The 21,005-nt window shown below is 53.1% G+C and overlaps 1 protein-coding gene across 1 annotated transcript; it reads right to left on the bottom strand.

Annotated features, from left to right (window-relative positions):
* Positions 1–714: 714 nt before the first annotated feature.
* On the bottom strand, positions 715–20,620 carry SESN2 (sestrin 2). The gene is made up of 10 exons (XM_004592179.2): positions 20,522–20,620; positions 14,399–14,464; positions 9,234–9,431; positions 8,691–8,873; positions 8,372–8,584; positions 7,088–7,238; positions 6,483–6,601; positions 5,958–6,148; positions 1,884–2,028; positions 715–1,336 (listed from the first exon to the last, which is right to left on the bottom strand). Exons 1-10 carry the CDS (start codon positions 20,618–20,620, stop codon positions 1,250–1,252), a joined length of 1,452 nt encoding a protein of 483 aa, XP_004592236.2. The 3' UTR covers positions 715–1,249.
* Positions 20,621–21,005: the final 385 nt, after the last annotated feature.

Below are 21,005 nucleotides of genomic sequence, written 5' to 3'. Positions count from 1 at the left end.
TAATGTGTTAAGGAAAGTGCGTGGGGGTCCTTCCTCAGCTGTGCTTACCTCCATGCAATCCACTGCAAGCCCTAGGGCGTGGGGAGGCCCTGACTTCAGCAGTGGGGGTCTCCAGGTGGGCCGGAGAGCTCCAAGGGGGAGCACTGAATATGACTGGGAGTCTCAGACCCAAGACTCAACTCAGACCCCCTCTCAGACCCAATTCTGCAACTCTGGGGGGGTGCAGTCAAAGAGGTCTTGAAAATGTGGTCACTGTACCCTGGCCAGGGAGAGGGCCCAAAGAAGAGCACTGGTGCCTCTGGTGTCTCCTCCCAGGCCACAGTGCCAGCCAAGTCACCCAGAAAGGCCAGCTTCTTGGCAAAGTCCATGGCAAAGCCATGGGCGCCACAAGTAGGGGGCCAGCGGCTACAGCTCAGAAGAGGAACCAACTCTCCCTCCCACTCTTCTCAGGCACTGAGCACGGCACCAGGGCTGAGGCCCTGCAGGCAGCAGAGGACCAAACCAACAAGCTCGAATCTAATTCTCTCCCCTTCAGAAGGCAATGTGCTGAGCAGAGGCTCAAACTCTCGTTAGATGACCTGTTGAGCAAGCCTCACTCTTGCTGCCAGGTGAAGGAGCGAAGGTGCAGGGGTGGAGGAAGTCCAGGGCACTGTGCTAGGACCAGGCAGCAGGGCAGTGAGGGCCTCTCCACCGCCCTACAGAACACGGTCTTGGGGATACGGACACAGCCCAGCCGTGACCCGGCTTTCACATTGATGGGTGAAGAACAGGGAGGAGGTAATGAGATCTGGGGATGAGCGAGAGTGGGAAGGCAAGGCTGTCTGGAGTGTTAGTCCCTGGAGGCATCCAACCCTCTCCCATGGGGCCAGCCAGGGGCTCCCAGGCCACAAAGTCACAGCACTGGGGGAGTCCGGGACACAGCCTGCTGGCCCGGAACTCTGAGTGGCACGTGTTGTCCTTCCATTGGAAGCAGGGAAAGGAGGACGGGGAACAGCCCTGTAGGGTCCCACGGTCCCTCCCAAGCTGACAGAGTCAGTGTAGCGATGCCGTCCCCACCAGTGAAGGCAAGGACAGTGTGGCTCGGGAGGTCCTCCCCTCCCGCCAGCATCACGTATAAGCCAACCCCAGGAGAGGAAAAAGTTGGGACACAAAGGGACCCGGGACTCTCTCCGGACAGAGGAGTCCTGGCAGGGAGGAGGACAGCCCCGGAGTCGGTTGCTCGACACGTGGGGTCCCACGCAGGAGGGAATCAGGTCATGTAGCGGGTGATGGCACGGAGGGCGTAGAGCAGGGCGGCTTGCATGCGGGCCTCCAGTAGCAGCAAGTTCACGTGGACCTGGAGTGTGGCAGGGCTGCTGGTTGGTGTGGTGGTGGCAGCGGCTCCCCAGACCTCCCAGACCACCTGCCTCCCATTTCTCCTTCCTGCAGAGATGCATCCACCCTTGCTTGCCCAGCTGCAATGACAGCAGGCCACTTTCCAGGGCATTAGTCCCCAGGGTGACTCGTCTCCTTGTCCCCGAGCCCAGGGCTGAGAGTAGCTGCCCAGGGCTGGCTGACATGCACTTTCTCTGGTTACTCTCCCAGCAACCTTGAGGGGCAAGCAGGATAAAGACCACACTCGGGGAGGCAGAGTGCCTGCCGCTGAGGCCAGCCAGGGGGCTCCCAGGCCACAAAATCACAGCAGTGGGACCCAAATCCACCAGGACATTCTGGGGGGTGGGTACCAAGTCAAGCAGGTATCCATGTTCCTGTTTTACAGGTGAGCAGATGCAGTGGGGTTTCACACTGTGAACTAGCACTTGACCTCAGGACAGTAGGTCCAAGTGCCCCACCCGGCGGGACCGACTCAGCCAGAGTCCCCGGAGGCCCTGCTCAGGCAGTACCTTCTCTGAGTGGCGGAAGTGTCTCCAGAAGAGGCTGTACATTCTGCGGGTGGTCTTCTCCGGGTAGCAGGCCACCGTCTTGATGTAAACCTTGAGGTTCCGTTCCAGGAGTTCGTTCACCTCCCCATAATCGTAGTCATCATACCTGGATGGGAAGGTCCCGTGTTCTTCACACTCTGCTTCCTGCCCCCACCCCCCAGGGGAAACAGTAGCAGGAAGAGTCGGAAAGGAGGAAAGAAGCAGAAGTTCCTTCCAATGCTCACACACAACGGCCTGAAGTCAGCAGCTCCTACAGATGAGGGAACGTAGAGAAGGGGAGACGTGCCCTGAGTGGGTCAGCTTGGCCTGCTTCAAGGTCACTGTCCCTGCTCCATGATCAAGGCTGTGAAAGTGGGGTGGGGGGAGGATGTGGGTGCACATTTTCTGGGAGAAGCGAGAGGGTAAGGCAACAAAGAGCTGGTACCCATTTTGTAGATGAGCAAGCTAAGGCCAAGGAAGACAATTAACTCAAAGTCAACAAGGAAGACAAGTCCAGAAGCCACGATGTCACTCTCTAAGCCAAGGAGCTGGGTGAACATCATCACAGATCAGTTGGGCTGGGGCAGACTGGTTAAAGACGGGGACAAACTGAGAGGCCAGAGGGCTGAGAGCCAGCACCATGCTGGAGAGTCAGGAACCCTAGGCCTGAAGACCAGACAGGGGAGCCGGGATTCCATATGGGCACCAGTTCTGATCCTGGTGGCCCTGCTTCCCATCTAGCTCCTTGCTTGTGACCTGGGAAAGCAGTTGAGGCTGGCCTGAAGCTTTGGGACCCTGCACCTGTGTGGGAGACCCAGAGGAGGCTCTGGCTCTTGGCTTTGGATCAGCCCAGCTCCAGCCATTGCAGCCACTTGGGGAGCGAACCAGTAGATGGGAGATCTATCTCTCTCCTCCTCTCTGTATACCTGACTTTCCAATAAAAATAAATAAGTCTTTATTAAAAAAAAAAAAAAAAAAGCAAAGCCTGGACAGAGACTGACTTGTGCCACACTCCTACCCACTCATCCTTGGCCACCCTGGCCCAGAAGCCTGCTAGCAACCAGCGAGAGGACAGCCGAAGGACTTCAGTGCAAACCAATCGGTGGAATGTGGTTGGTGGCTAGGGATAGGCAGAAGCAGAAATTTTCCATGAGGAACATGTATGTTGCAAAAAAAAGTGAGGGATATATTTCTGAAGCTTGGAATAAACTGTTGAATACGAAAAGCAAAAAAAAAAAAAAAAAAAAAAAAATCCTGCATTCACTGCCACATGTTCCCATTCAAAGAAGTGAGTGAGCTGGGCTCGGCACGATGGCCTAACGGCTAAAGTCCTCGCCTTGCGTGCGCCCTGGGATCCCATATGGGCGCCGGTTCTAATCCCGGCAGCTCCACTTCCCATCCAGCTCCCTGCTTGTGGCCTGGGAAAGCAGTCGAGGATGGCCCAAAGCCTTGGGACCCTGAACCCATGTGGGAGACCTGGAAGAGCTCCTGGTTCCCGGCTCCGAATCAGCACAGCACTGGCCGTTGCGGCTCACTTGGGGAGTGAACCATCAGACGGAAGATCTTCCTCTCTGTCTTTCCTCTCTGTATATCTGACTTTGTAATTAAAAAGAAATAAATCTTTAAAAAAAGAAAAAGAAAAAGAAAAAAGAAGTGAGTGAGCTAAGTGCAACAAACAGGCAAGACAAGGGCAGTTGGCCGTGTCTGTGAGAAGTGACCTGGGCTCTGGTTCCTGGGTAAAGGAGGCAGGAAGGAGATACATGGCAGGCCTAGCGCAGCGGGAGCACAGCACCTTGTACTTTCTTTCTTTTGTGATCTGTATTTTCTAACATTTCTAGAAATCAGCTGTTTCTCAGGTTTTTTTTTTTTGCAAATGAAATAACTATTATAACTCCAGCTACATGAAAATGACTACATAAGAAAGTAACAAAATTAAATATTGTAGGATATGGTTGTATTGGAACGGGATTTAGCAAAAAAATTTTTTTGAAAAGATTCTATTTATTTGAAAGGCATAGTTAGAGGGAGAAGAGACCATGGTGGGTAAAGAGGAGAGGGAGTAAGAGGGAGAGAGGAGAGAGGAACAGTGGGGAGAGAGAGTGGGGAGAGATGGGGGAGAAAGACAGAGAGGCTTTTCATCACTGGTTCATTCCCAAAATGCCACACTGCCACGTCCAGGCCAAGCTCAAGTCAGGAGTGTAGAATTCTAGCCAGGTCTCCTACATGGATCACGGGAGACCAACACTTGGGCCATTTTCTGCTGCGTTCCCAGGGATATTATCAGAGAGCTGGATTGGAAGTGCAACAGCTGGGACTTGAACCAATACCCATGAGTGCTAGCACTGTATGTGGTAATTTAACATGATGTTCCACAACACTGACACTGGGGAAGGGAAAATGCTGTCAACCCTTAATTCTTTAAACTGACTCCCCCAAGTTATCAGAATGACTTTTTCAAATTAATTCTATCTATATCCTTTTCAAATTACTTCATATCTAGGATTTATCTAAAAGGACTTATATATAACATTTTAGTGTGCTGCATTCTGAAGATTTCCATGCACACACAAGTATCTAGTAACAAAGAAATGGGGTGGGGGCAGCTTTGTGGCACAGCAGGTAAATCTGTCACCTGTAGTGCTGGTATCCCATGTGGATGCCAGTTTGAGTCCCAAATACTCCACTTATGAACCAGATTCATGCTAATGCACCTGGGAAAGCAGTGCAGGATGGCCTGAGTGTATGGGTCCCTACATTTACGTGGGAGACTGAAAAGAAGCTCCTGGATCCTGGCTTTGGTCTGGCCCAGGTCTGACTTTTGCAGCCATTTAGAGAATTGAGCCAGCGGATGGAAGAGCTCTCCCTCTCTCTGTATATAACTCTGCCTTTAGGGGCTGGGGTCATGGCATAGCAAGCTAAGCTTCAGCCTGCAGCGCCCTGGCTGCTCCACTCCCAGCTCCCTTCTTATGAACTGGGACAGTAGTGGAGAATGAGTTATCTCTTTGGGTCCCTGCAACCCACACGGGAGGCCCAAAAGAAGTTCCTAGCTTCGGATTGCTCAGCTCCGGCCATTGTGGCTCTCTGCAGAGCAAACCAGTGAATGGAAGATCTCTCTCTAGCTTTCCTCTCCCTGTAACTCTGCCTGCCTTTCAAATAAATAAAATAAATTTTAAAACTCTAAAATCTAAAAAAAAAAAGGAAGGAAGAAACAAACAAGAAGATGCTGGGTGGTCATCACCTTTCTCTTTTTTTTCAGTACATTCTAATTTCCTCTCCATCACTTCATGGCAGGGCTGTGTTCTGAGAAACACCTTCCTGGACAACGTCATCACTGGAGTGACCTTACACAAGCTAAAAGGGCTATGGCATCTCCAGGCACCACAGCTGTTTGTGTTCTTATTTATTTATCTGAAAGGCTGAATTATAGAGACAGAGGGAAAGACAGAGAGAGGCCAGGCCAAAACCAGGAGCTTCTTCTGATCTCCCACGTGAGTGCAGGGGTTCAAGTACTTGGACTGCCTTCCACTGCTTTCCCAGGTGCATTATCAGGGAGCTGCATCAGAAATGGAAGTTGATCAGTATCTATATGGGATGCTGGGATCAGAGGTGGAGGCTTGGCCTGCAGTGCCACAAGGCCAGCCTTTAGTTGTTACAAACGTACTGTTGTACATGTAGTCTTTTTCGACAAAAAAGACATTATGTGCACATGACTGTACCAACACAACTACATACAATTACACGTGTGTACATGTGTACACTTTTATGTAGATATATGCATATGTATGTGGCATACACACATATACATATGTGAGTGGATGTATAACCACATATTTGTAAAGGCACAGTTACCTCTGGGGATAGGATCAAATGGTTTGTCACAAGGGTCAGTAAATATTGTATTGTCTTAAAGTCAGCAAAAAAGTAGACTCCCTTTGAAAACAGGACAAGCAGCAATAAAGGAAAAGAAAAAGGGAAACCTAGAACAGTTGTGCGCTCGGGGGAGAAGCCACGTTGAGCCCTGGATGAGTGCTCCTCACCCACCAGCCAAGTGCCTACCTGATGCCAAAGACACAGTGGATGTAGTTCCAGATGGCTCTGCGGAGCACGGAGGTGTCCACGCCGCTGTGCATGGCGATGGTGTTGTAGGTGAGGCTACAGGCCACTTGGAACTTCTCGTCCAACAGCTGCCCACCCTCAGGGTAGAGGCGCTGGATCAGCGAGTAGCCGTGATCTTCCCAGGTGTAATCCTGAGGAGCGTGGGGAGAGCTCACTGGGAGGGTCTTCAGAGCCCACAGCAGTCAGAGGGAGCAGCCTCCAGCCCTCCCCCCTAACACAGGGCTGACCCTGCCTGCCCTGGGCCTGAGAAGTCAAATTCCTTGCAAATTGGTAATGACCTTTGTACAACTGTGACACCCTCCCACTGTCACCCTGGAGATTAGGGTACAACTAGGTTCTCTTTGGAATCCACAGGCTCCCCTTAACCCCGTGGGATGACAGGAGAGAGAAGGGAATCAACTCTGTAACCACTCAGATCATCTCACCCGGCCCAGCTAGCTGCTAAGACCAGAGCCAGAGCTCTACCTGGGCGCGGAAGGTGGGGGGTGCCTGGGCCCCTCGCCGGGTGAAGTCCTCGTAGCCGAAAGCAGGGTCTTCCACAAAGCACAGTATGTCTGGGTGTGGAGCAGGCTCCAGGATGTCAGCTGAGGCCCGGGAAGGAAAGAGGTTACAGGAGCCTAGGCCCAAAGCGAGGGGAACAGCAGAGACCAGGGCTAGAGGGGGAGGGGGCCATGGGCCCAGGAGCCTAGGCTTAAAGCTTGGGGGAGGGCAGAGGCCAGGGGCAAGCCCCTTGCCACAGCGGGTGGCTATAGGACTTGGGCTGAGGCCAGGCCTGGACAGGAGCGGGAGGGGCCATGGGCCCAGGAGCTTAGGTGCTGGGTAACACCCAGAAAATGGTAGCCATCTGCCAGGCTGTGCTGTCCCATGGACCCTGCACACCCCTCATGAAACCCTCAGCTAGGAAGTGGCTGGTCAAGTCAACCATGTGGGCTAAGAGGCTGGGATCAAAGCCAAGTCTGAGCTCTGGGTTTGGAACCTTCTGGAAGGGAGTGGGGGAGGTGGCAGCCCCTGCAATACGGAAGGTGCAGCAGTGAGGGCATAGGGACGGGGGAGGCCCTGAGCGCTGATACCTGAAGGCGTCACCAGCAGGCTCTCACACTTCTCCAGCTCGAAGCGGCTCTCCATCTCCTCTGGGGATGCGCCCTCATCCCGCAGCAGGCTGTCCTGCAGCTGCCGCATGCGCTCCATCAGCGTCTCCACGTCACGGACGGCCTCTAAGCCCTGGAGCAGACACCTGCTGTTGACCGTCCCCTCCTCCTCCTCCCTCGGCCTCTGGAAAATTCCCCACATCCTTCCCACATGCCACACTTCCTGACTCATCACAAAGACCATCCTCTATCTGTGCTGGCCACCAGTGGCTTGGCCAATATGGTCTGTGCTTTCTTCCCAGAGGGAAGTCTCCAAAGGCACAGAACAGGAACGCACCTTCCCCATCTTTCCTTCATGTCAACGTTATTAATTTTTAAATTTTTATTTATTTATTTTTAAAGATCTGGAGGAAGATAGAGGGAAAGAGAGAGGTTTTCCATTTTTGGATCACTCCCCAAATGGCTGCAATGGCTAGTGTTGGACCAGGTCAAACCCAGGGGCCAGGGGCATCATCCCAAGTGGGTACAGGGGCCCAACAATTTAAGCAGCTGGGACAGTCCATATGGGATCCTGGTATCACAGGGAATGGTTTTATCCACTATGCCACAATGTCAGTTACCTAATTTTAAAGAGCCTGTGTTTTTATATTGAAATAAACATGGCCACCTTATAGAGTAAGAGGCAAGCTTTGTCCTTTTGAAGCACTAACAGCCACCAGACTTGGAGCCTGTGGGGCTATGGGCCGAAAGACCATTCAGGGGGTACTTCACTGAACCTTCACAATCACTCTGATATGAGTAGAAAATCTTCATTTCCATTTCCCAGTTGAGCTTCAAAGTGAAATAACGGAACTGATACTGTGGTGTAGTAGGTAAAACCACTGCCCACATTGCTAGCATCACTTATTGGGCACCATTATGATCCTGTCCATTCCACTTCTAATCCAGCTCCCTCCTGCTGTGCCTAGGAGAGCAACAGGGGTTGGTCCAAGTCTCTGGGCCCCTGCCACCCATTCAGGAGGCCTAGCTGAGGCTGAACCTGGCCCCACCCCGACTGCTACAGTCATCCGGAGAGCAACCCAGGAGATGACCTCTCTGTCTTTCCCTTACTCTGGGATTCTAACTTTCAAAACTAAATAAATAGGCCTTTAAAAAAAAAAGTGAAATTACTTCCAAGGTCCTCTCTGTGGGAGAAGCTAGGCAAGCAGGGGTTCCTTCCACAGGGTCAGAGGCCAGCCCAGCCCAGACCCAAGCTCCCTCACTTACCCCGGGGCTGTTCAAAGCATCCTGGCCCGGGGGACTGCTTTGCTCACTGGGTGGCGAAGGGACCTGAGGACCAGAGCTGCTCTCTGGGTCTCCCTCAGGGAGAATGCCACAGCCAAAGACGAAGGAGGCCAGAGAGTGGCAGTGGGTAAGCAACACCAGGGCCTGGATGAGTTCGGCCAGCGACCAGCTGTGTTCACCCGTCTTCAGCAAGGCCTGGAGGGTAGGGGAGGAAAGGGCAGGCTTACTCAGTGCCTGATCCCAGGCTGGCCACCAGGCGCCCTGCAAGCCTGTGGGGCCCCTGCCTCTCTGCCCCCCGCACCTGGATGTGTTCCTTGGTGATGAGCCATGGCCGATGTGCCAGCAGCTTGTTGATCTCGCTGAGTTTACGCAGCTTCTCTGGGGCCCGATGGAGGCCCAGCAGCCACTCGGGGTCACCACCAGTCTGCAGGAACTCGGCCATGTGGGCACCCACAAGGTACGAACACTGGTGGCGGGCAGCAGCCTGCAGGAACAGACAGAGCCTGAGTCGCCCTCCTCCTCTGGGGCTCCTGGGGTGGGCCCTCCCTTCAGGAGGAAGCTAGCAGAGGAGCGACTACTGCCTAGTGTGGGCAATCTAGATCCTAACCCCACATCTGCCACCAGTTCGGAGGTCACCTGGCCTCCTGGCACCCCTGTTTCTCAGTCTATCAAGTCAGCATTTAGGAAGCTTCTCTTCTAAGTCATTCTAAAACATTGTAGCCGGTCAGGGCCTTCCTCTGCTCTCAGCTCCTTTCCCCCTGGTCTGGGAGAGCAGCAGAGGATGGGCCAACACCAGGGCCCACGCTGCGACCAGCCCTCTTAGCACCAGCCCTGGGAGGCTCACCATGATGGCGATGTAGTGGCGCCAGGAGCTGGCCAGGGGTCCATCCGTGTGCAATAGCAGGTAGTGCAGGCGCCAGAAGCTGCTGAGGTAGTCTGGGTGCAGGCTCATCACCACGGCCAGGTTGTCCACCCGGCCTGAAGACGTCAGTGCCTCCAGCCCCAGGTGCTGGTCCAGGCTCTCAGCCCCCTCCTGAAGTATCTACCATGCAAAGGGGAGAGGAGCATGGGTTCCCATCCAAGAGACCAACACATTCTGCAAGAAACTCAAAACCACCACCATGTCCATAAGCAGAAATGCAAGTGAGTGGGCACATCTCCTTAAACAAGCAAATACTTGTGAGCTTCTGTTTTCTCACTGCAAATGTACATAGCCGTGGCTCTCAGAGGGAGGGCTGCTGAACAGAAACAGCAAATGCTAGGTCTGATGATAAACTTTCCCTGTACGATATCATCTAACTTTTTTTATGAAAGGGACAATGTTCTTTAAGATTTTTTTTTAATGTATTCAAAAGGCGGAGTTAGAGAGAAAGAGATATCGTCCATCTGCCAGTTCACTCCCCAAATGGACACAACAGCTAGGGCTGTGCCAAACAGAAGCCAAGTACCAGAAGCTTCTTCAGGATCTCCCATGTGGGCGCAGGGGTCAAAGCATTTAAACATCTGCGGCTGCTTTCCCAAGGGCATTAGTAGGGAGCTGGGTCAGAAGTAGAACAGCTGGGACTTGAACCAGTGTCCACATGGGATAGAGGTGGTGCAAGTGGCCACCAGAACACTGTCAGCTGGATAAATGTTTTCATTTTTATAAATTTTTTCTTTATTTGAGAGGAAAGGGGGCTGAGAGAGAGATGAACAGAGAGAGCCCTCATCTGCTGGCTCACTCCCAATAAGCCTGGAATGGCTAGAGCTGGGCCAGGTCAAGGCCAGAAGAAAAGAATGTAGCCTGCATCTCTCATGTGGGTGCCAAGAACCTGATGACTTGGGCCCAGTGTGGTAGCCTAGTGGCTAAAATCCTTGCCTTGAATGTGTCTGGATCCCATTTGGGCACCGTTTCTTTTTCTTTTTCTTTCTTTTTTTAAGATTTATTTTATTTTTATTACAAAGTCAGATATACAGAGAGGAGGAGAGACAGAGAGGAAGATCCTCCATCCAATGATTCACTCCCCAAGTGAGCACAACGGCCAGTGCTGTGCCGATCCGAAGCCAGGAACTTCTTCCAGGTCTCCCACACAGGTGCAGGGTCCCAAAGCTTTGGGCCATCCTCTACTGCCCTCCCAGGCCACAAGCAGGGAGCTGGATGGGAAGTGAAGCTGCCGGGATTAGAATTGGCACCCATATGGGATCCCAGCACGTCCAAGGCGAGGACTTTAGCCACTAGGCCACCGTGCCAGACCCTGGGCACCGTTTCTAATCCCGACAGCCCCACTTCCCATCCAGTTCCCTCCTCGTGGCCTGGGAAAGCAGTCAAGGATGGCCCAAAGCCTTGGGAACCTGCACCTGTGTGGGAGACCCGGAAGAGGCTCCGAGCTCCTGGCTTAGGATCAACTGAGCTCTGGCCATTGCGGTCACTTGGGGAGTGAATCAACGGACGGAAGATCTTCCTCTCTGTCTCTCCTCCTCTCTGTATATCTAACTTTCCAATAAAAATAAAATAAATCTTAAAAAAAAAAAAAAGAACCTGATGACTTGAGCTACCATCATTGCTTTTCAGGATCTACATGAGCAATCAGCTGGAGTCAGGAGCTGCAGCCAGGCCCAGAACCCAGGCATCCACTGTGGGATGCAGACATCAGAACCCTCTCTCACTGCGTCCCTTCAATCATGCTGCAAGGTAAATGCCACTGTTTCCCCCTCACAGGGAGGAAAACAGACAGGCTGCATTCCTTTCTGAAGGTCCCAGATCCTGTCATCACAGACCCAGGACTCAAATCCGGGCAAGCACCAAAGCCTAGCTAGCTCTTTCCTTTCTTGGACACATAGTGGTTGGTTACCAACAAGAAAAATGAAGTATCAAAACAATACCAGAACTTAAAACTCTGGGCTGGGGACCAATGTTGCGGCACAGTACATTAGCCACTGCCTGTGACACTGGCATCCCAGATTGGAGCACTGCTTTGAGGAGGGGCTGTCCCAGCTCCCTGCTAATGTATCTGGGAAAGCAGAAGATGACCCAGATGCTTGGGTCCCTACATCCATGCAAGAGACCCAGATGGGATTCCTGGCTCCTGGCTTTGGCCTGGCCAGCCCCAGGCACTTTGGTGACTGAATCAGCAGATGGAGGAGCTCTTGCTTGCTCCCTTACCTGCAGCAACTCCCTCCTTTCTTTTTCTTTTTTTAACCCATTCTCTGAACTTTGCTACATGAGTATTCTTTTTCTTTTTTTTTTTTAAGATTTGTTTATTTTTATTGGAAAGTCAACTATACGGAGAGGATGAGAGACAGAGAGGAAGATATTTCATCCGATGATTCACTCCCCAAGTGACCACAATGGTCGGAGCTGAGCTGATCCAAAGCCAGGAGCTCGGAGCCTCTTCCGGGTCTCCCACGCAGGGCCAGGGTCCCAAGGCTTTCCCACAGGCCATGAGCAGGGAGCTGGATGGGAGGCGGGGCTGCCAGGATTAGAACCGGCACCCATATGGGATCCCGGCGTGTGCAATGTGAGGACTTTCGCCTATTGCACCGGGCCCACCCACCCGTCCTCTTTTCTAATAAATAAAACTTCAGAAATAAAACCAAAATTTTCCAGGCTGTAGACATAAATAATCAGCAGGGGTTGCAGACTTCGCATTCACAGAGAGGGCAGTGGACACAAGACGACCGTTCCCAGCTCCAGCACCTGGTCTCCAGTTAGGAAAGCAAAGATGACAGGACACACAAGACACAGCGGTCCTCGTTCCATGAAAACGGAAAAAAACCCGAGGTTCTGTGTGTGTTCTGAAGGTGCCGCCACACCCGTATGCACTCCCACACGAGCTCCTCCCAGCAGGGAAGCCTGCGTCTTGCTCACTGCTCCTCCCAGCCCTAGAACAGTGCCTAGAACATGGGGTCATCCTTCCCCCGACGGGCACAGCCACGAGGAAACTGACTCAGAAAGGAGAGAAGGCTCTGCTGAGGCGCTGAGGGCTAGCAGGAGAGCAGGCAAAAAAGCAAGCTGTGAGCCACGACCTGAGCTCCCTGCTCTCGGGAAACAGGGGGAAGGCTAGTAGTGATCATCTCCTTGCCAGGTGGAATTTTAAGGGATCAGGGCTTTCTGAAACACTCATTAGGTTTTTATAATAAATGAGTATTACTTTCAAAGCAAAAAAAATAAATATTATAGCATGTACAGTCAAGGGTGAAAAAGATACAAACAGGTCTATTTTTTAATTGTTTGCTTTTCCTGAGCAAAGATTTACCTATTTGAAAATCGAGTTATAGAGAGATGGAGAGACAAAAGGGAGAAATCTTCCATCTGCTGGTTGACTCTCTGAGAGGCTTTAACAGCCAGGGCTGAGCCAGAACAAGACCAGGTGTTAGGAGCTTCACCTGGGTCTCCCATGTGGGTGGCAAGGAAACAAGTGCTAGGGTCATCTTCTGTTGCTTTCCCCAGGCCTTTAGCAGGAGCTGGTTAGAAAACAGAGTAACGAGGCCCCGAACCAGCACCCATATGGGATGTTGATATTACAGGCAGCAGCTTTACCTGCTATACCACTATGTCAGTCCTGGTAGTGTACTTTCTTTTATTTTATTATTACTTGGTTTGTTTTTTTTTTTTTTTTAGATTTATTTTATTTTTATTACAAAGTCAGATATACTGAGAGGAGGAGAGACAGAGAGGAAGTGGAGCCGCCGGCATTAGAACCAGTGGCCATATGGGATCAAGGCAAGGACCTTAGCCACTAGGCCATGCTGCCGAGCCCATACTTGTTTTATTTTTAAGGAAATGTTTCTTGGGGTCCAGTGCCATGGCCCCGTGGCTAAATCCTCATCTTGCACGTGCCACAAATGGATGGGTACCAGTTTTTGTCCTGATGCTCCACTTGCCTTCTAGTTACCTGCTTATGGCCTGGGAAGGCACTCGAGGATGGCCCAAAGCCTTGGGACCCTACACCCATGTGAGAGACCCAGAAGATGCTACTGGCTCCTGGTTTTGGATCAGCTCAGTTCCAGCTGTTGTGGCTACGTGGGGTGTGAACCAGCAGATGGAAGATCTCTCTCTCTCTCTCTCTGTCCTCTCTGTAAATCTGACTTTCTAATAAAAATAAATAAATGTTTTTTTCTCTTTAAAATTTATTTCTTTAATTTTCTTTTTTCTTTCTTTTTTTATTTTTTTTTTTGTTTTGTTGCTGTTGTTTGTTTATTTTTGCTAGAGACAGGGAGAAGGAAAGAAAGAGAAAGGTCTTTCATCAGCTGGTTCACTCCCCACACGGCTGAGTCTATCTGAAGCCAGGAGCTTCTCCAGGTCGCCCAAGGCTGCAGGGGTCCAAGGCTCTGGGCCATCCCTTGCTGCTTTCCCAGGCCAGAAGCAAGGAGATGGAAGGCCAAGTGGAACAGCCAGGGTACAAACTAGCACCCGTATGGGATGCTGGCACTTGCAAGGCAAGAATTAGCAGTTGAATGATTGTGCTGACCCCCTATTTTTAAATTCTCATCTATTTGAAACGCAGAGTGACAGAGATTTTCCATCTGTTGGTTCATGCCCTAAAACACTTGCAACAGCCAGGATGGGCCAGGCTGAAGCCATGAGGATAGAACTCTTCCAGTTCTCTCATGCGCTCACAGGGACCCAAGCACCTGAGCCATCACTGTCAGCAAGAAGCTGGATTACAAGCACAAGAGAAAGGACTTGACCTAACTCTCTGATGCTGGATGTGGGTATCCCAAGTGGAGGCTTAACTTGCTGAGCCACAACACCCACCCAAGTAGTTAGTTCTAACTTATTAAGGGAAAACAGGTACTCCTGTGGGGATGAGGAGTGTGGCTGGGTTGTTATCACTTCATCTGGAGTCTGTTCCCTCCCAGTCGATTGGAGTCTCTAATGCCTACTTCCCAAAGCTGCTTTGTGAGTTCAGTGGAACAGACACTGGAAGTGATAGTTCTAAAGCTCTAACATAAAGGGCGTGAAATAACCTGGCCCACCAACATCCAGGGTCCTCTCTTTGCAAGGATCCCAAACCCTTCCAAGCTTACCTCCTCCATTGGGATGAAGGCACTGGGCCCGCGAGGACCTCGCCAGGCTCGGCTCTCCCTCTGCTCCTGGGAGGAAAGACAGGGGGTTAATTGGTGGTAGATGGGAGGATAAGGAGGGCTGTAATCTCTCCAGGCTCCTCCTCCTACTCAAGGGGTGACCATGAGCACCCCAAACCACCTTGCTGAGGCACCCTGCGTGGAGCAGCCAGAAGAGAGACCTGTCTGGCAGGTTGCAGGAAGGTGAGCAAGAAAGAGGGTTCACCCCAGGCTGGATGCTTCTAGAACTGGGCAGGGACCCAAGAGCCCCATAAGACGGGGTCAGAGGAGCCTGGAGCTGGGAAATACACACGAAGCGACATTCTAGAACCCCCAGAGAGGCCAGGTAGAACATCCCATTGCTGGTCTACTGAGGCCAGTAACCAACTACCCGAGGTGCCTAGGAAACAGCTTCCATCTCTGACAAATGATCACATCTTTTGACTCCTGCCCCTGGCTCCCTCCCAGGCCACCCTTGCCACCTCCTGCCTAGGGCATCACCCTTGACTTCACCAACTGTTCTCCTGCTCTCTCCTACCCGTCTCAGGCCCAGCAGTCCAAGTAGCTTTCTGAAGTGTGAGCCTGATCAGCTGGCTGAAAATCCTGCCTTCCAGATAAATCAGAGACCCAGGTTCACTGCCCTCCCCCGTCCACTCCTCCTGCAGAGCTAAGTTGTACCGTCCTCCAGACAGCCTTTTCTAACCCTCCCTCTGAGGCCCGAAATCTCAGGGCTTCTGCTTCAAAAGACCCTGTTCTCTAATCGCCGTACCTCTCCCCACTTCCTAATTACTGGGGAGCAAGGCCAGGTCACTGATGCTAGTCTGTAAATACAAACCAGACAGGCAAGCAGAAAAGCAGAGCAGGGCAGCAATACATGTGTACAGGTTCATACTGAATTTGGAGCTGGCAGTGGGGAGAGGAGATCAGCACAGGCTCTGGAAACAATTTACCCAAACCAGAGTCACACTCTCACCAGACAGGGACACTGGTGTCCATCCCTCCCCTCACCCCCAAATCTCTCTGTTCAGCATTAAGATCCAGACTTAGCGCTGGGCATTTTGCCAAGTGGTTCAGCTGTGACATCCCATATTGCATTGCTCAGGGTTCAGTTCCGAGTTCTGCTACTGCAGGGAGCAGGCGATAGCCTGAGTCCTTGAGTCCTTGCTGCCCACACAGGAGACCGGGACTGAATCCCTGGCTGCTGGTTTTGGCCTGGTCCAGCCCTGGCTGTCACGGGCACTTAGGCAGTGAAGCAGCAACTGACAGCTCTCTTCCCTGCTGTGTTTCTCTCTGCCCCTTTACCTATGAACCAAATTAAATAAAGACATTTAAGATTTTTTTTAAATTGAGGTCTAGTTTTTGAAAGGTGCCTGAGAGGCAGTGCTCTGGGGGCTCTGGAAGACACAAAGGCAAAGAACTATCGGGCCCTGTAAGTCCTGCCTGAGGCACTAAGCATGCCCCTAACTTGTGGGGTGGTTCCGGGAAAGTGATCTCGACTCCTGGAGCCTGATCTGGGACAGAACAGGTGACTGAACTGTCTGCTCAGGCCCCTGGCAGCCCATGCTCCCGGGAGCACCCAAGCCAGAGATTCGGAGGCCAGCCCAGCACTCCCCACAGGCTCCCTCTCCACCCCTCCCCCTCCCTCACCCAGGAGAAAAAGCCCAACAGCTCTGTCTGGGAGATAAGGATTGCTGACTCCACAAACTGGGCCTCCCCCTCCAGAGAGCTGAGGACTGATAGAAAACCACTGCAGGGCTGGGCAGGGTAGGACTGCGGGGAGGGGTGCTGGGAAGGAACAGGTAACAGCCTTGGGAATCCCAAGCACCCCAATAGCTGACCCGGGCACTGCCAAAGGAAGGCGCTGACACCGGAGGGACTTTGAGCGGTGGGTGTGGACCCATACCTGATTCCCAGCAGCAATAATACACTAAGAAGCACATGGGGGCAGCAAAGGATAGGGGAGGGGGGGCTCTTGACACAGCAGCCTGGGCTGAGACAGCTCCACCGCCTGCTGTCTGAACCTCAGTTTCCTCACTGAATGCTGCGGATCGGATCGTAGTCTTAACTTTCACTAGAGTCGTGAGGGACTGACTGATGGGAAGCACCTGCGCGCCTACCCTGGCAGCTCGGCCTCGGACAGCACCTCCCGGGGTCAGCTCCCATGAACCTCATTCCTCCTTCAGATAAAGGCTTCTTGGCCCAAGCAGGACACTTGGAGAAGCCCTTCCTTCCTTTCTTCTTTTTCTTTCTTTCTTTCTTTTTCTTCTTTCCTCCTCTCCTTTTTTTTTTTCTTAATCCCAAGTCTACTTCACTTGGTCTAGGGTGGGGCCCAAGCTCATGTGCATGCTGCGTGAGGAGTGCTGTGTACAGCATGCATTGATCAAGTTCAGAGGTGTTAGGTGCTATGCTAAGTGCTTTCCAGGTAGGACTGATACCCGTTTGTTCATCTGACAAACATTTGTGATGACTATACCACAGGTGGTGAGAACGCAGCAGTGAAAAGACGAAGCCTCAGCTTCCATAAGGGTTGGGATCTGATGGCAAAGTCAGAGGCTGACAAGGATTTCACAGATCCTATCAGGCGAATGCAACAGACCAGAGAGAGTACGAGTCGGAGAGCAGGCACATACCTGTGTAAATAGACAGTAAAAGTCATGAAGGAGCTGCAATCTACATGGGGTTGCAGGGACCAGCACTCCAGCCAGAGGGAACAGACAGTGTAAAAGCCTCAAAGCAAGGTCAAGCCTATCTGAATTCACAGCTCCAATATTTCACTGACCCTGGCCCCAGGGCAAGTCCAGGGAAAGTGGGCAGGGCAGGGACCCATTGCCAAGAAGCAACAATCCCCAAATTGGCCCAGCCCCTCCCTGCTCCATTGCCTGGGCTAGTCAGTCAACAAAAACAATGGCAGGTACCAACGTTGGTTTCCATTGGCTAAGCCCTGACTTCCTAAGCACTAAGCCCTTACTGGGGCCATTTGATGGAAGAGGAACAAGGCTCTGAAAGGCCAAGCTACTTCCGGTCCGGAGCCAGGCTGAGTTCGCAGGTGCAGAAGCTATTCCCCATTGGTAGGTTGCTCACTGGCTCCGTAGCCTGAGGCTTTGGCATGTGGCATTCAGCAGGCCAAGAACTCCTCCCTGCCCTCAATCCCAGGGATCTGGTGCTCCATCACGGCTCCCCACATACAGCTCCTCACCTTCAGGGCACACACACTGGGTCTAGCTGGAGCAAGTCACCTGCTCAAGGTAATACACTAGCGTGAAACAGAAGCATGGGGGAGGCTGGCTGTTCCTACTGCCAACTGTGGTGGTCCCATGGGGTAGGAGGATGATTGAAGGTCTCAGAGCTCTGTGCCTAGCTCTAACGCTGTCACTCAGGTGTTCGCATACAGGCTCCAGCAAACCTTTCTCAGATGGCAATAGAGCCTTCTCTGTGTTCCGAAGGACTAACACACTTGCTGACAAGTGACCAGCTGCCGACCTGAGTCCAGGTTTCTGGCTGCTGAGGTCCTCTGCACTCCACCAGCCCAGCTTCTGGGAATGGTCCCAGGTCTAGGGACCCCAACTCCAGGTGGCTTGCAGAGATTCTGCCCACCACCCGAATTGACTTACGGCAAAAGCCTCCACCTTTGTTCTTGGGGTCTTATCCAGACACAGAGTGGCAGGAGACACCTGCTGAGTCTCACTGCGGGCTGGGAAGGAGCAGACACTACTCACCCCTGCCCCGAACTCACAGCCTTTAGTTTCCCCTTGAGACGGAGACACAACCCAAGGAGCCCTTAACCTTCAGTCTTGGTTGTGGCAATGGTAGGGTGCCACACACTTAGATGCCCACCACAATCAGGTGTCAGGCTATAACGTCTGTAGCCATCCACTTCCTCACAACCACCCTAAGGGCAACAGGTTTTATCTTTTCTTCGGCAATGGGTCATGGAGGCTCAACAACGTCCTCTCTGAGACAGGCATAAGGCAGATAGATCTGATTTCAAAGCCTGAATGCTCCTGGGGACAGGGCCTGTCTCTGCAAGCTCTTGGAGGTAGCAAGAAAGAACCAGCACTAGGGTTGAGACACCTGCAGGGTGTTTCCAAGTCCAGCAAGAAACATCTAATCATACCGCCCGGTCGCATATTTGGGACAAGAGTTCCTGCCACTGAGAAGGTGGACTGGATATGTGGGGACTGAGCGAGGGGCAGAGCCAGCTCCCCGCAGAAGAAGTCATGGTGGAGGAAGCTGCTCCAGGGCCCAAAAGATGGCTCTGAAAACATACAAGGGGGCTTCAAAAAGTCCATGGAAAATGGCATTAAAAGAGAAGTTAATTTTGGGGGTAGAGATTTTAAAACCCATTTGATTTTTTTTTTTCATAACTTGCATTAACTTTTTGGAGACCCTTTCTCTCAGAACTTTCTGGAAGTACACACATCTGCAGGCCCTGACCCCCACCCCTCCTGGAAGGAGGTGTGTGGCAAAATGAGGGATGGGTAGAAGCCCTAGCTTGGGCACAGGTTCTGGGAGCTCTGTACCCGCTAACTTCTCGGGTGTCTAGTCCAGGCAGATACCCCCTCTAGGAGAAATCACAGAAGCACCCCAGACACCACGGCCTTCCCCTCAGCAGCTTCCATCTGAAGACCCCTCCCTGAAGCTCCCCCCACCACCAAGACAACCCAGGGCACTCTTTCTTCCCCAGACCACTTCCCAGGCACCTTTGCATGGGGAGAGGTGGGCCAGGAGGACAGAAGTGTGCTCTGACCATACGCTGACAAGCCTGTGTGCTCCAGGCAGCAACTCTGTTCCAGGCGCTACGCCCCAGCCACTGCTGGGATTCTGAGGTAATATTCCCCACACTCCCTTGGAGATCCTATCGGGTCCCCGTGGGAAGAAACTGCAAATCAGAAGTGATCACCAGGGCAAGATCCCCCAGCCAGGGAGTGGGGAGGCTGGGACACGAACCCAGCCCTGGCATGCCCAGTGCCTGGCTGCTCTCAGGGACCACATCATGTTTACGGCCCACAAAGAACCAGGCTGGGCCAAAGTCACACTGGAGGGAGGCAAGTTGCTCCACATGGGGCTTCTAAACCAGGCAGGCAGGGCAGAAGGGGACTAGCAGAAGAGCCTGGCCACAAACCCTGCTACTTCCCACGCCTGCAGAAAGGACCCCACGGGAATCCTGATGCTTGAAGAAAGCTGTTTCTGGGTTTGTTTTTTCCCTCCTGGGTTACAGAGCTTGTGACTAGAACTGAGCAACCTTCCAGCCCACCTAGAAACTAAGGGGCAAACGCAACACTCCGTGCAGGGTCAAGCACTCTCCCAAATACGGGAGTCACCAGACCCAAAAATAGGGTTGGGGAGGGTGGTGGTGGTGAGTGAAGGCAATGTTTCCCTAAGCCTATCTTAATCCTCAATCTTATCACTCTGCAAAATGGGGCTACAAGAAAAAAAGCCAAAACCAGGAGCCTGACACCCAGGAGGTGGTTAATAAATGATAAGATGCTTATTATCGCTGCTAGTGGGTGTGTGTGGGAGGGTATGAATTCTGAGATCCCAGCCTCCCTGAAAAGTCCCTCTAGGATCTTGGTGGTCAGAGGTGGGGGGTAGGAGCGGAGACGTGGCTGTGAAAGAAACTTGGAACAGCTCAGCCCCATTCCTAGGACACAGCCCGATGCACCCCAGCCGCAGCCGCCTCCAGAGAGGGACGGGACAACCATCCTGATCCCTTGGAATTACCCGGTTACAGGCAAGGGCTGGGGACGAGGTCATCGCTCGCTGGCGGGGTCCAAGCGTCCCCTGTCCCCAGCGTTGAGAGACTGCCCGTCCGCGCCCCGCTAGGAGGAAGAGAATCCGCGGAAGGGGGGCGGGGAGAAGGAGTGGTCCGGCGGCTCGGGCCGGGATTTGCCTGGACTTGAAGACGCTCAATCTCCCCTCTTCTCCCGGCAAGAGTGCAAACCTCTGGAGAGCACCAAGAAGGCTTCCGTCCCATTGGCCGCGAATCCTAGCACCAGGGGGCTGCATGCACAGCCCTGGGAGGGGACAGGTTGACGCAACCTCGGAGTCCGGTTGCGCCGCTGCACGCCCCCTCCCCGAGCCGCTTACCTGCCCTGTCCCCGGGCCGCCACCGCCTCCGCCACCGCCCCGGGCGAACGGCAGGTAGCCTTGGAGCTCGGCTCGGCACTCGGAGTCTGCGACGATCATGGTGTGCGCCAGCAGGACCGGGTCGCCGAAGGGAGCTGTGGATGGACGCCCGCAGACGGCCGCAGACGGCCGCCGGGGAGGCTCGAGAACCCCGCGGTGCCTCTCGGGGTGGAGGGGGTTCCAGGTCGTTTCAGAGCCCCGAGCGCGGCCGGTGCTGCCGGCTGAAGGACTCTTGCCGACCCTGTCTGGCTTCTTGGGACAAGCGAGTTGGCCTCGTCAGCTCCGGAGTGGCAGCCGCCGAAGGGGCTTCTCAGGGCCCTGAGTGCCTCGGACGTCCGCAGTGGCCCGGGTTTCTCCCGGACCCAGCGCCGCTCAGCATCCCCGCCGCCGAACTGTCCAGCTCTCGTCGGGCTCTGACACCCACGGCGCCTCGGAACCCGCTGCT

This window comes from Ochotona princeps, chromosome 2, assembly GCF_030435755.1.
Source record: "Ochotona princeps isolate mOchPri1 chromosome 2, mOchPri1.hap1, whole genome shotgun sequence".
Taxonomy (NCBI): Eukaryota; Metazoa; Chordata; class Mammalia; order Lagomorpha; family Ochotonidae; genus Ochotona; species Ochotona princeps.
Note: the sequence above shows the minus strand (reverse complement) of the source record. Positions and strands in the feature narration are given on the sequence as shown.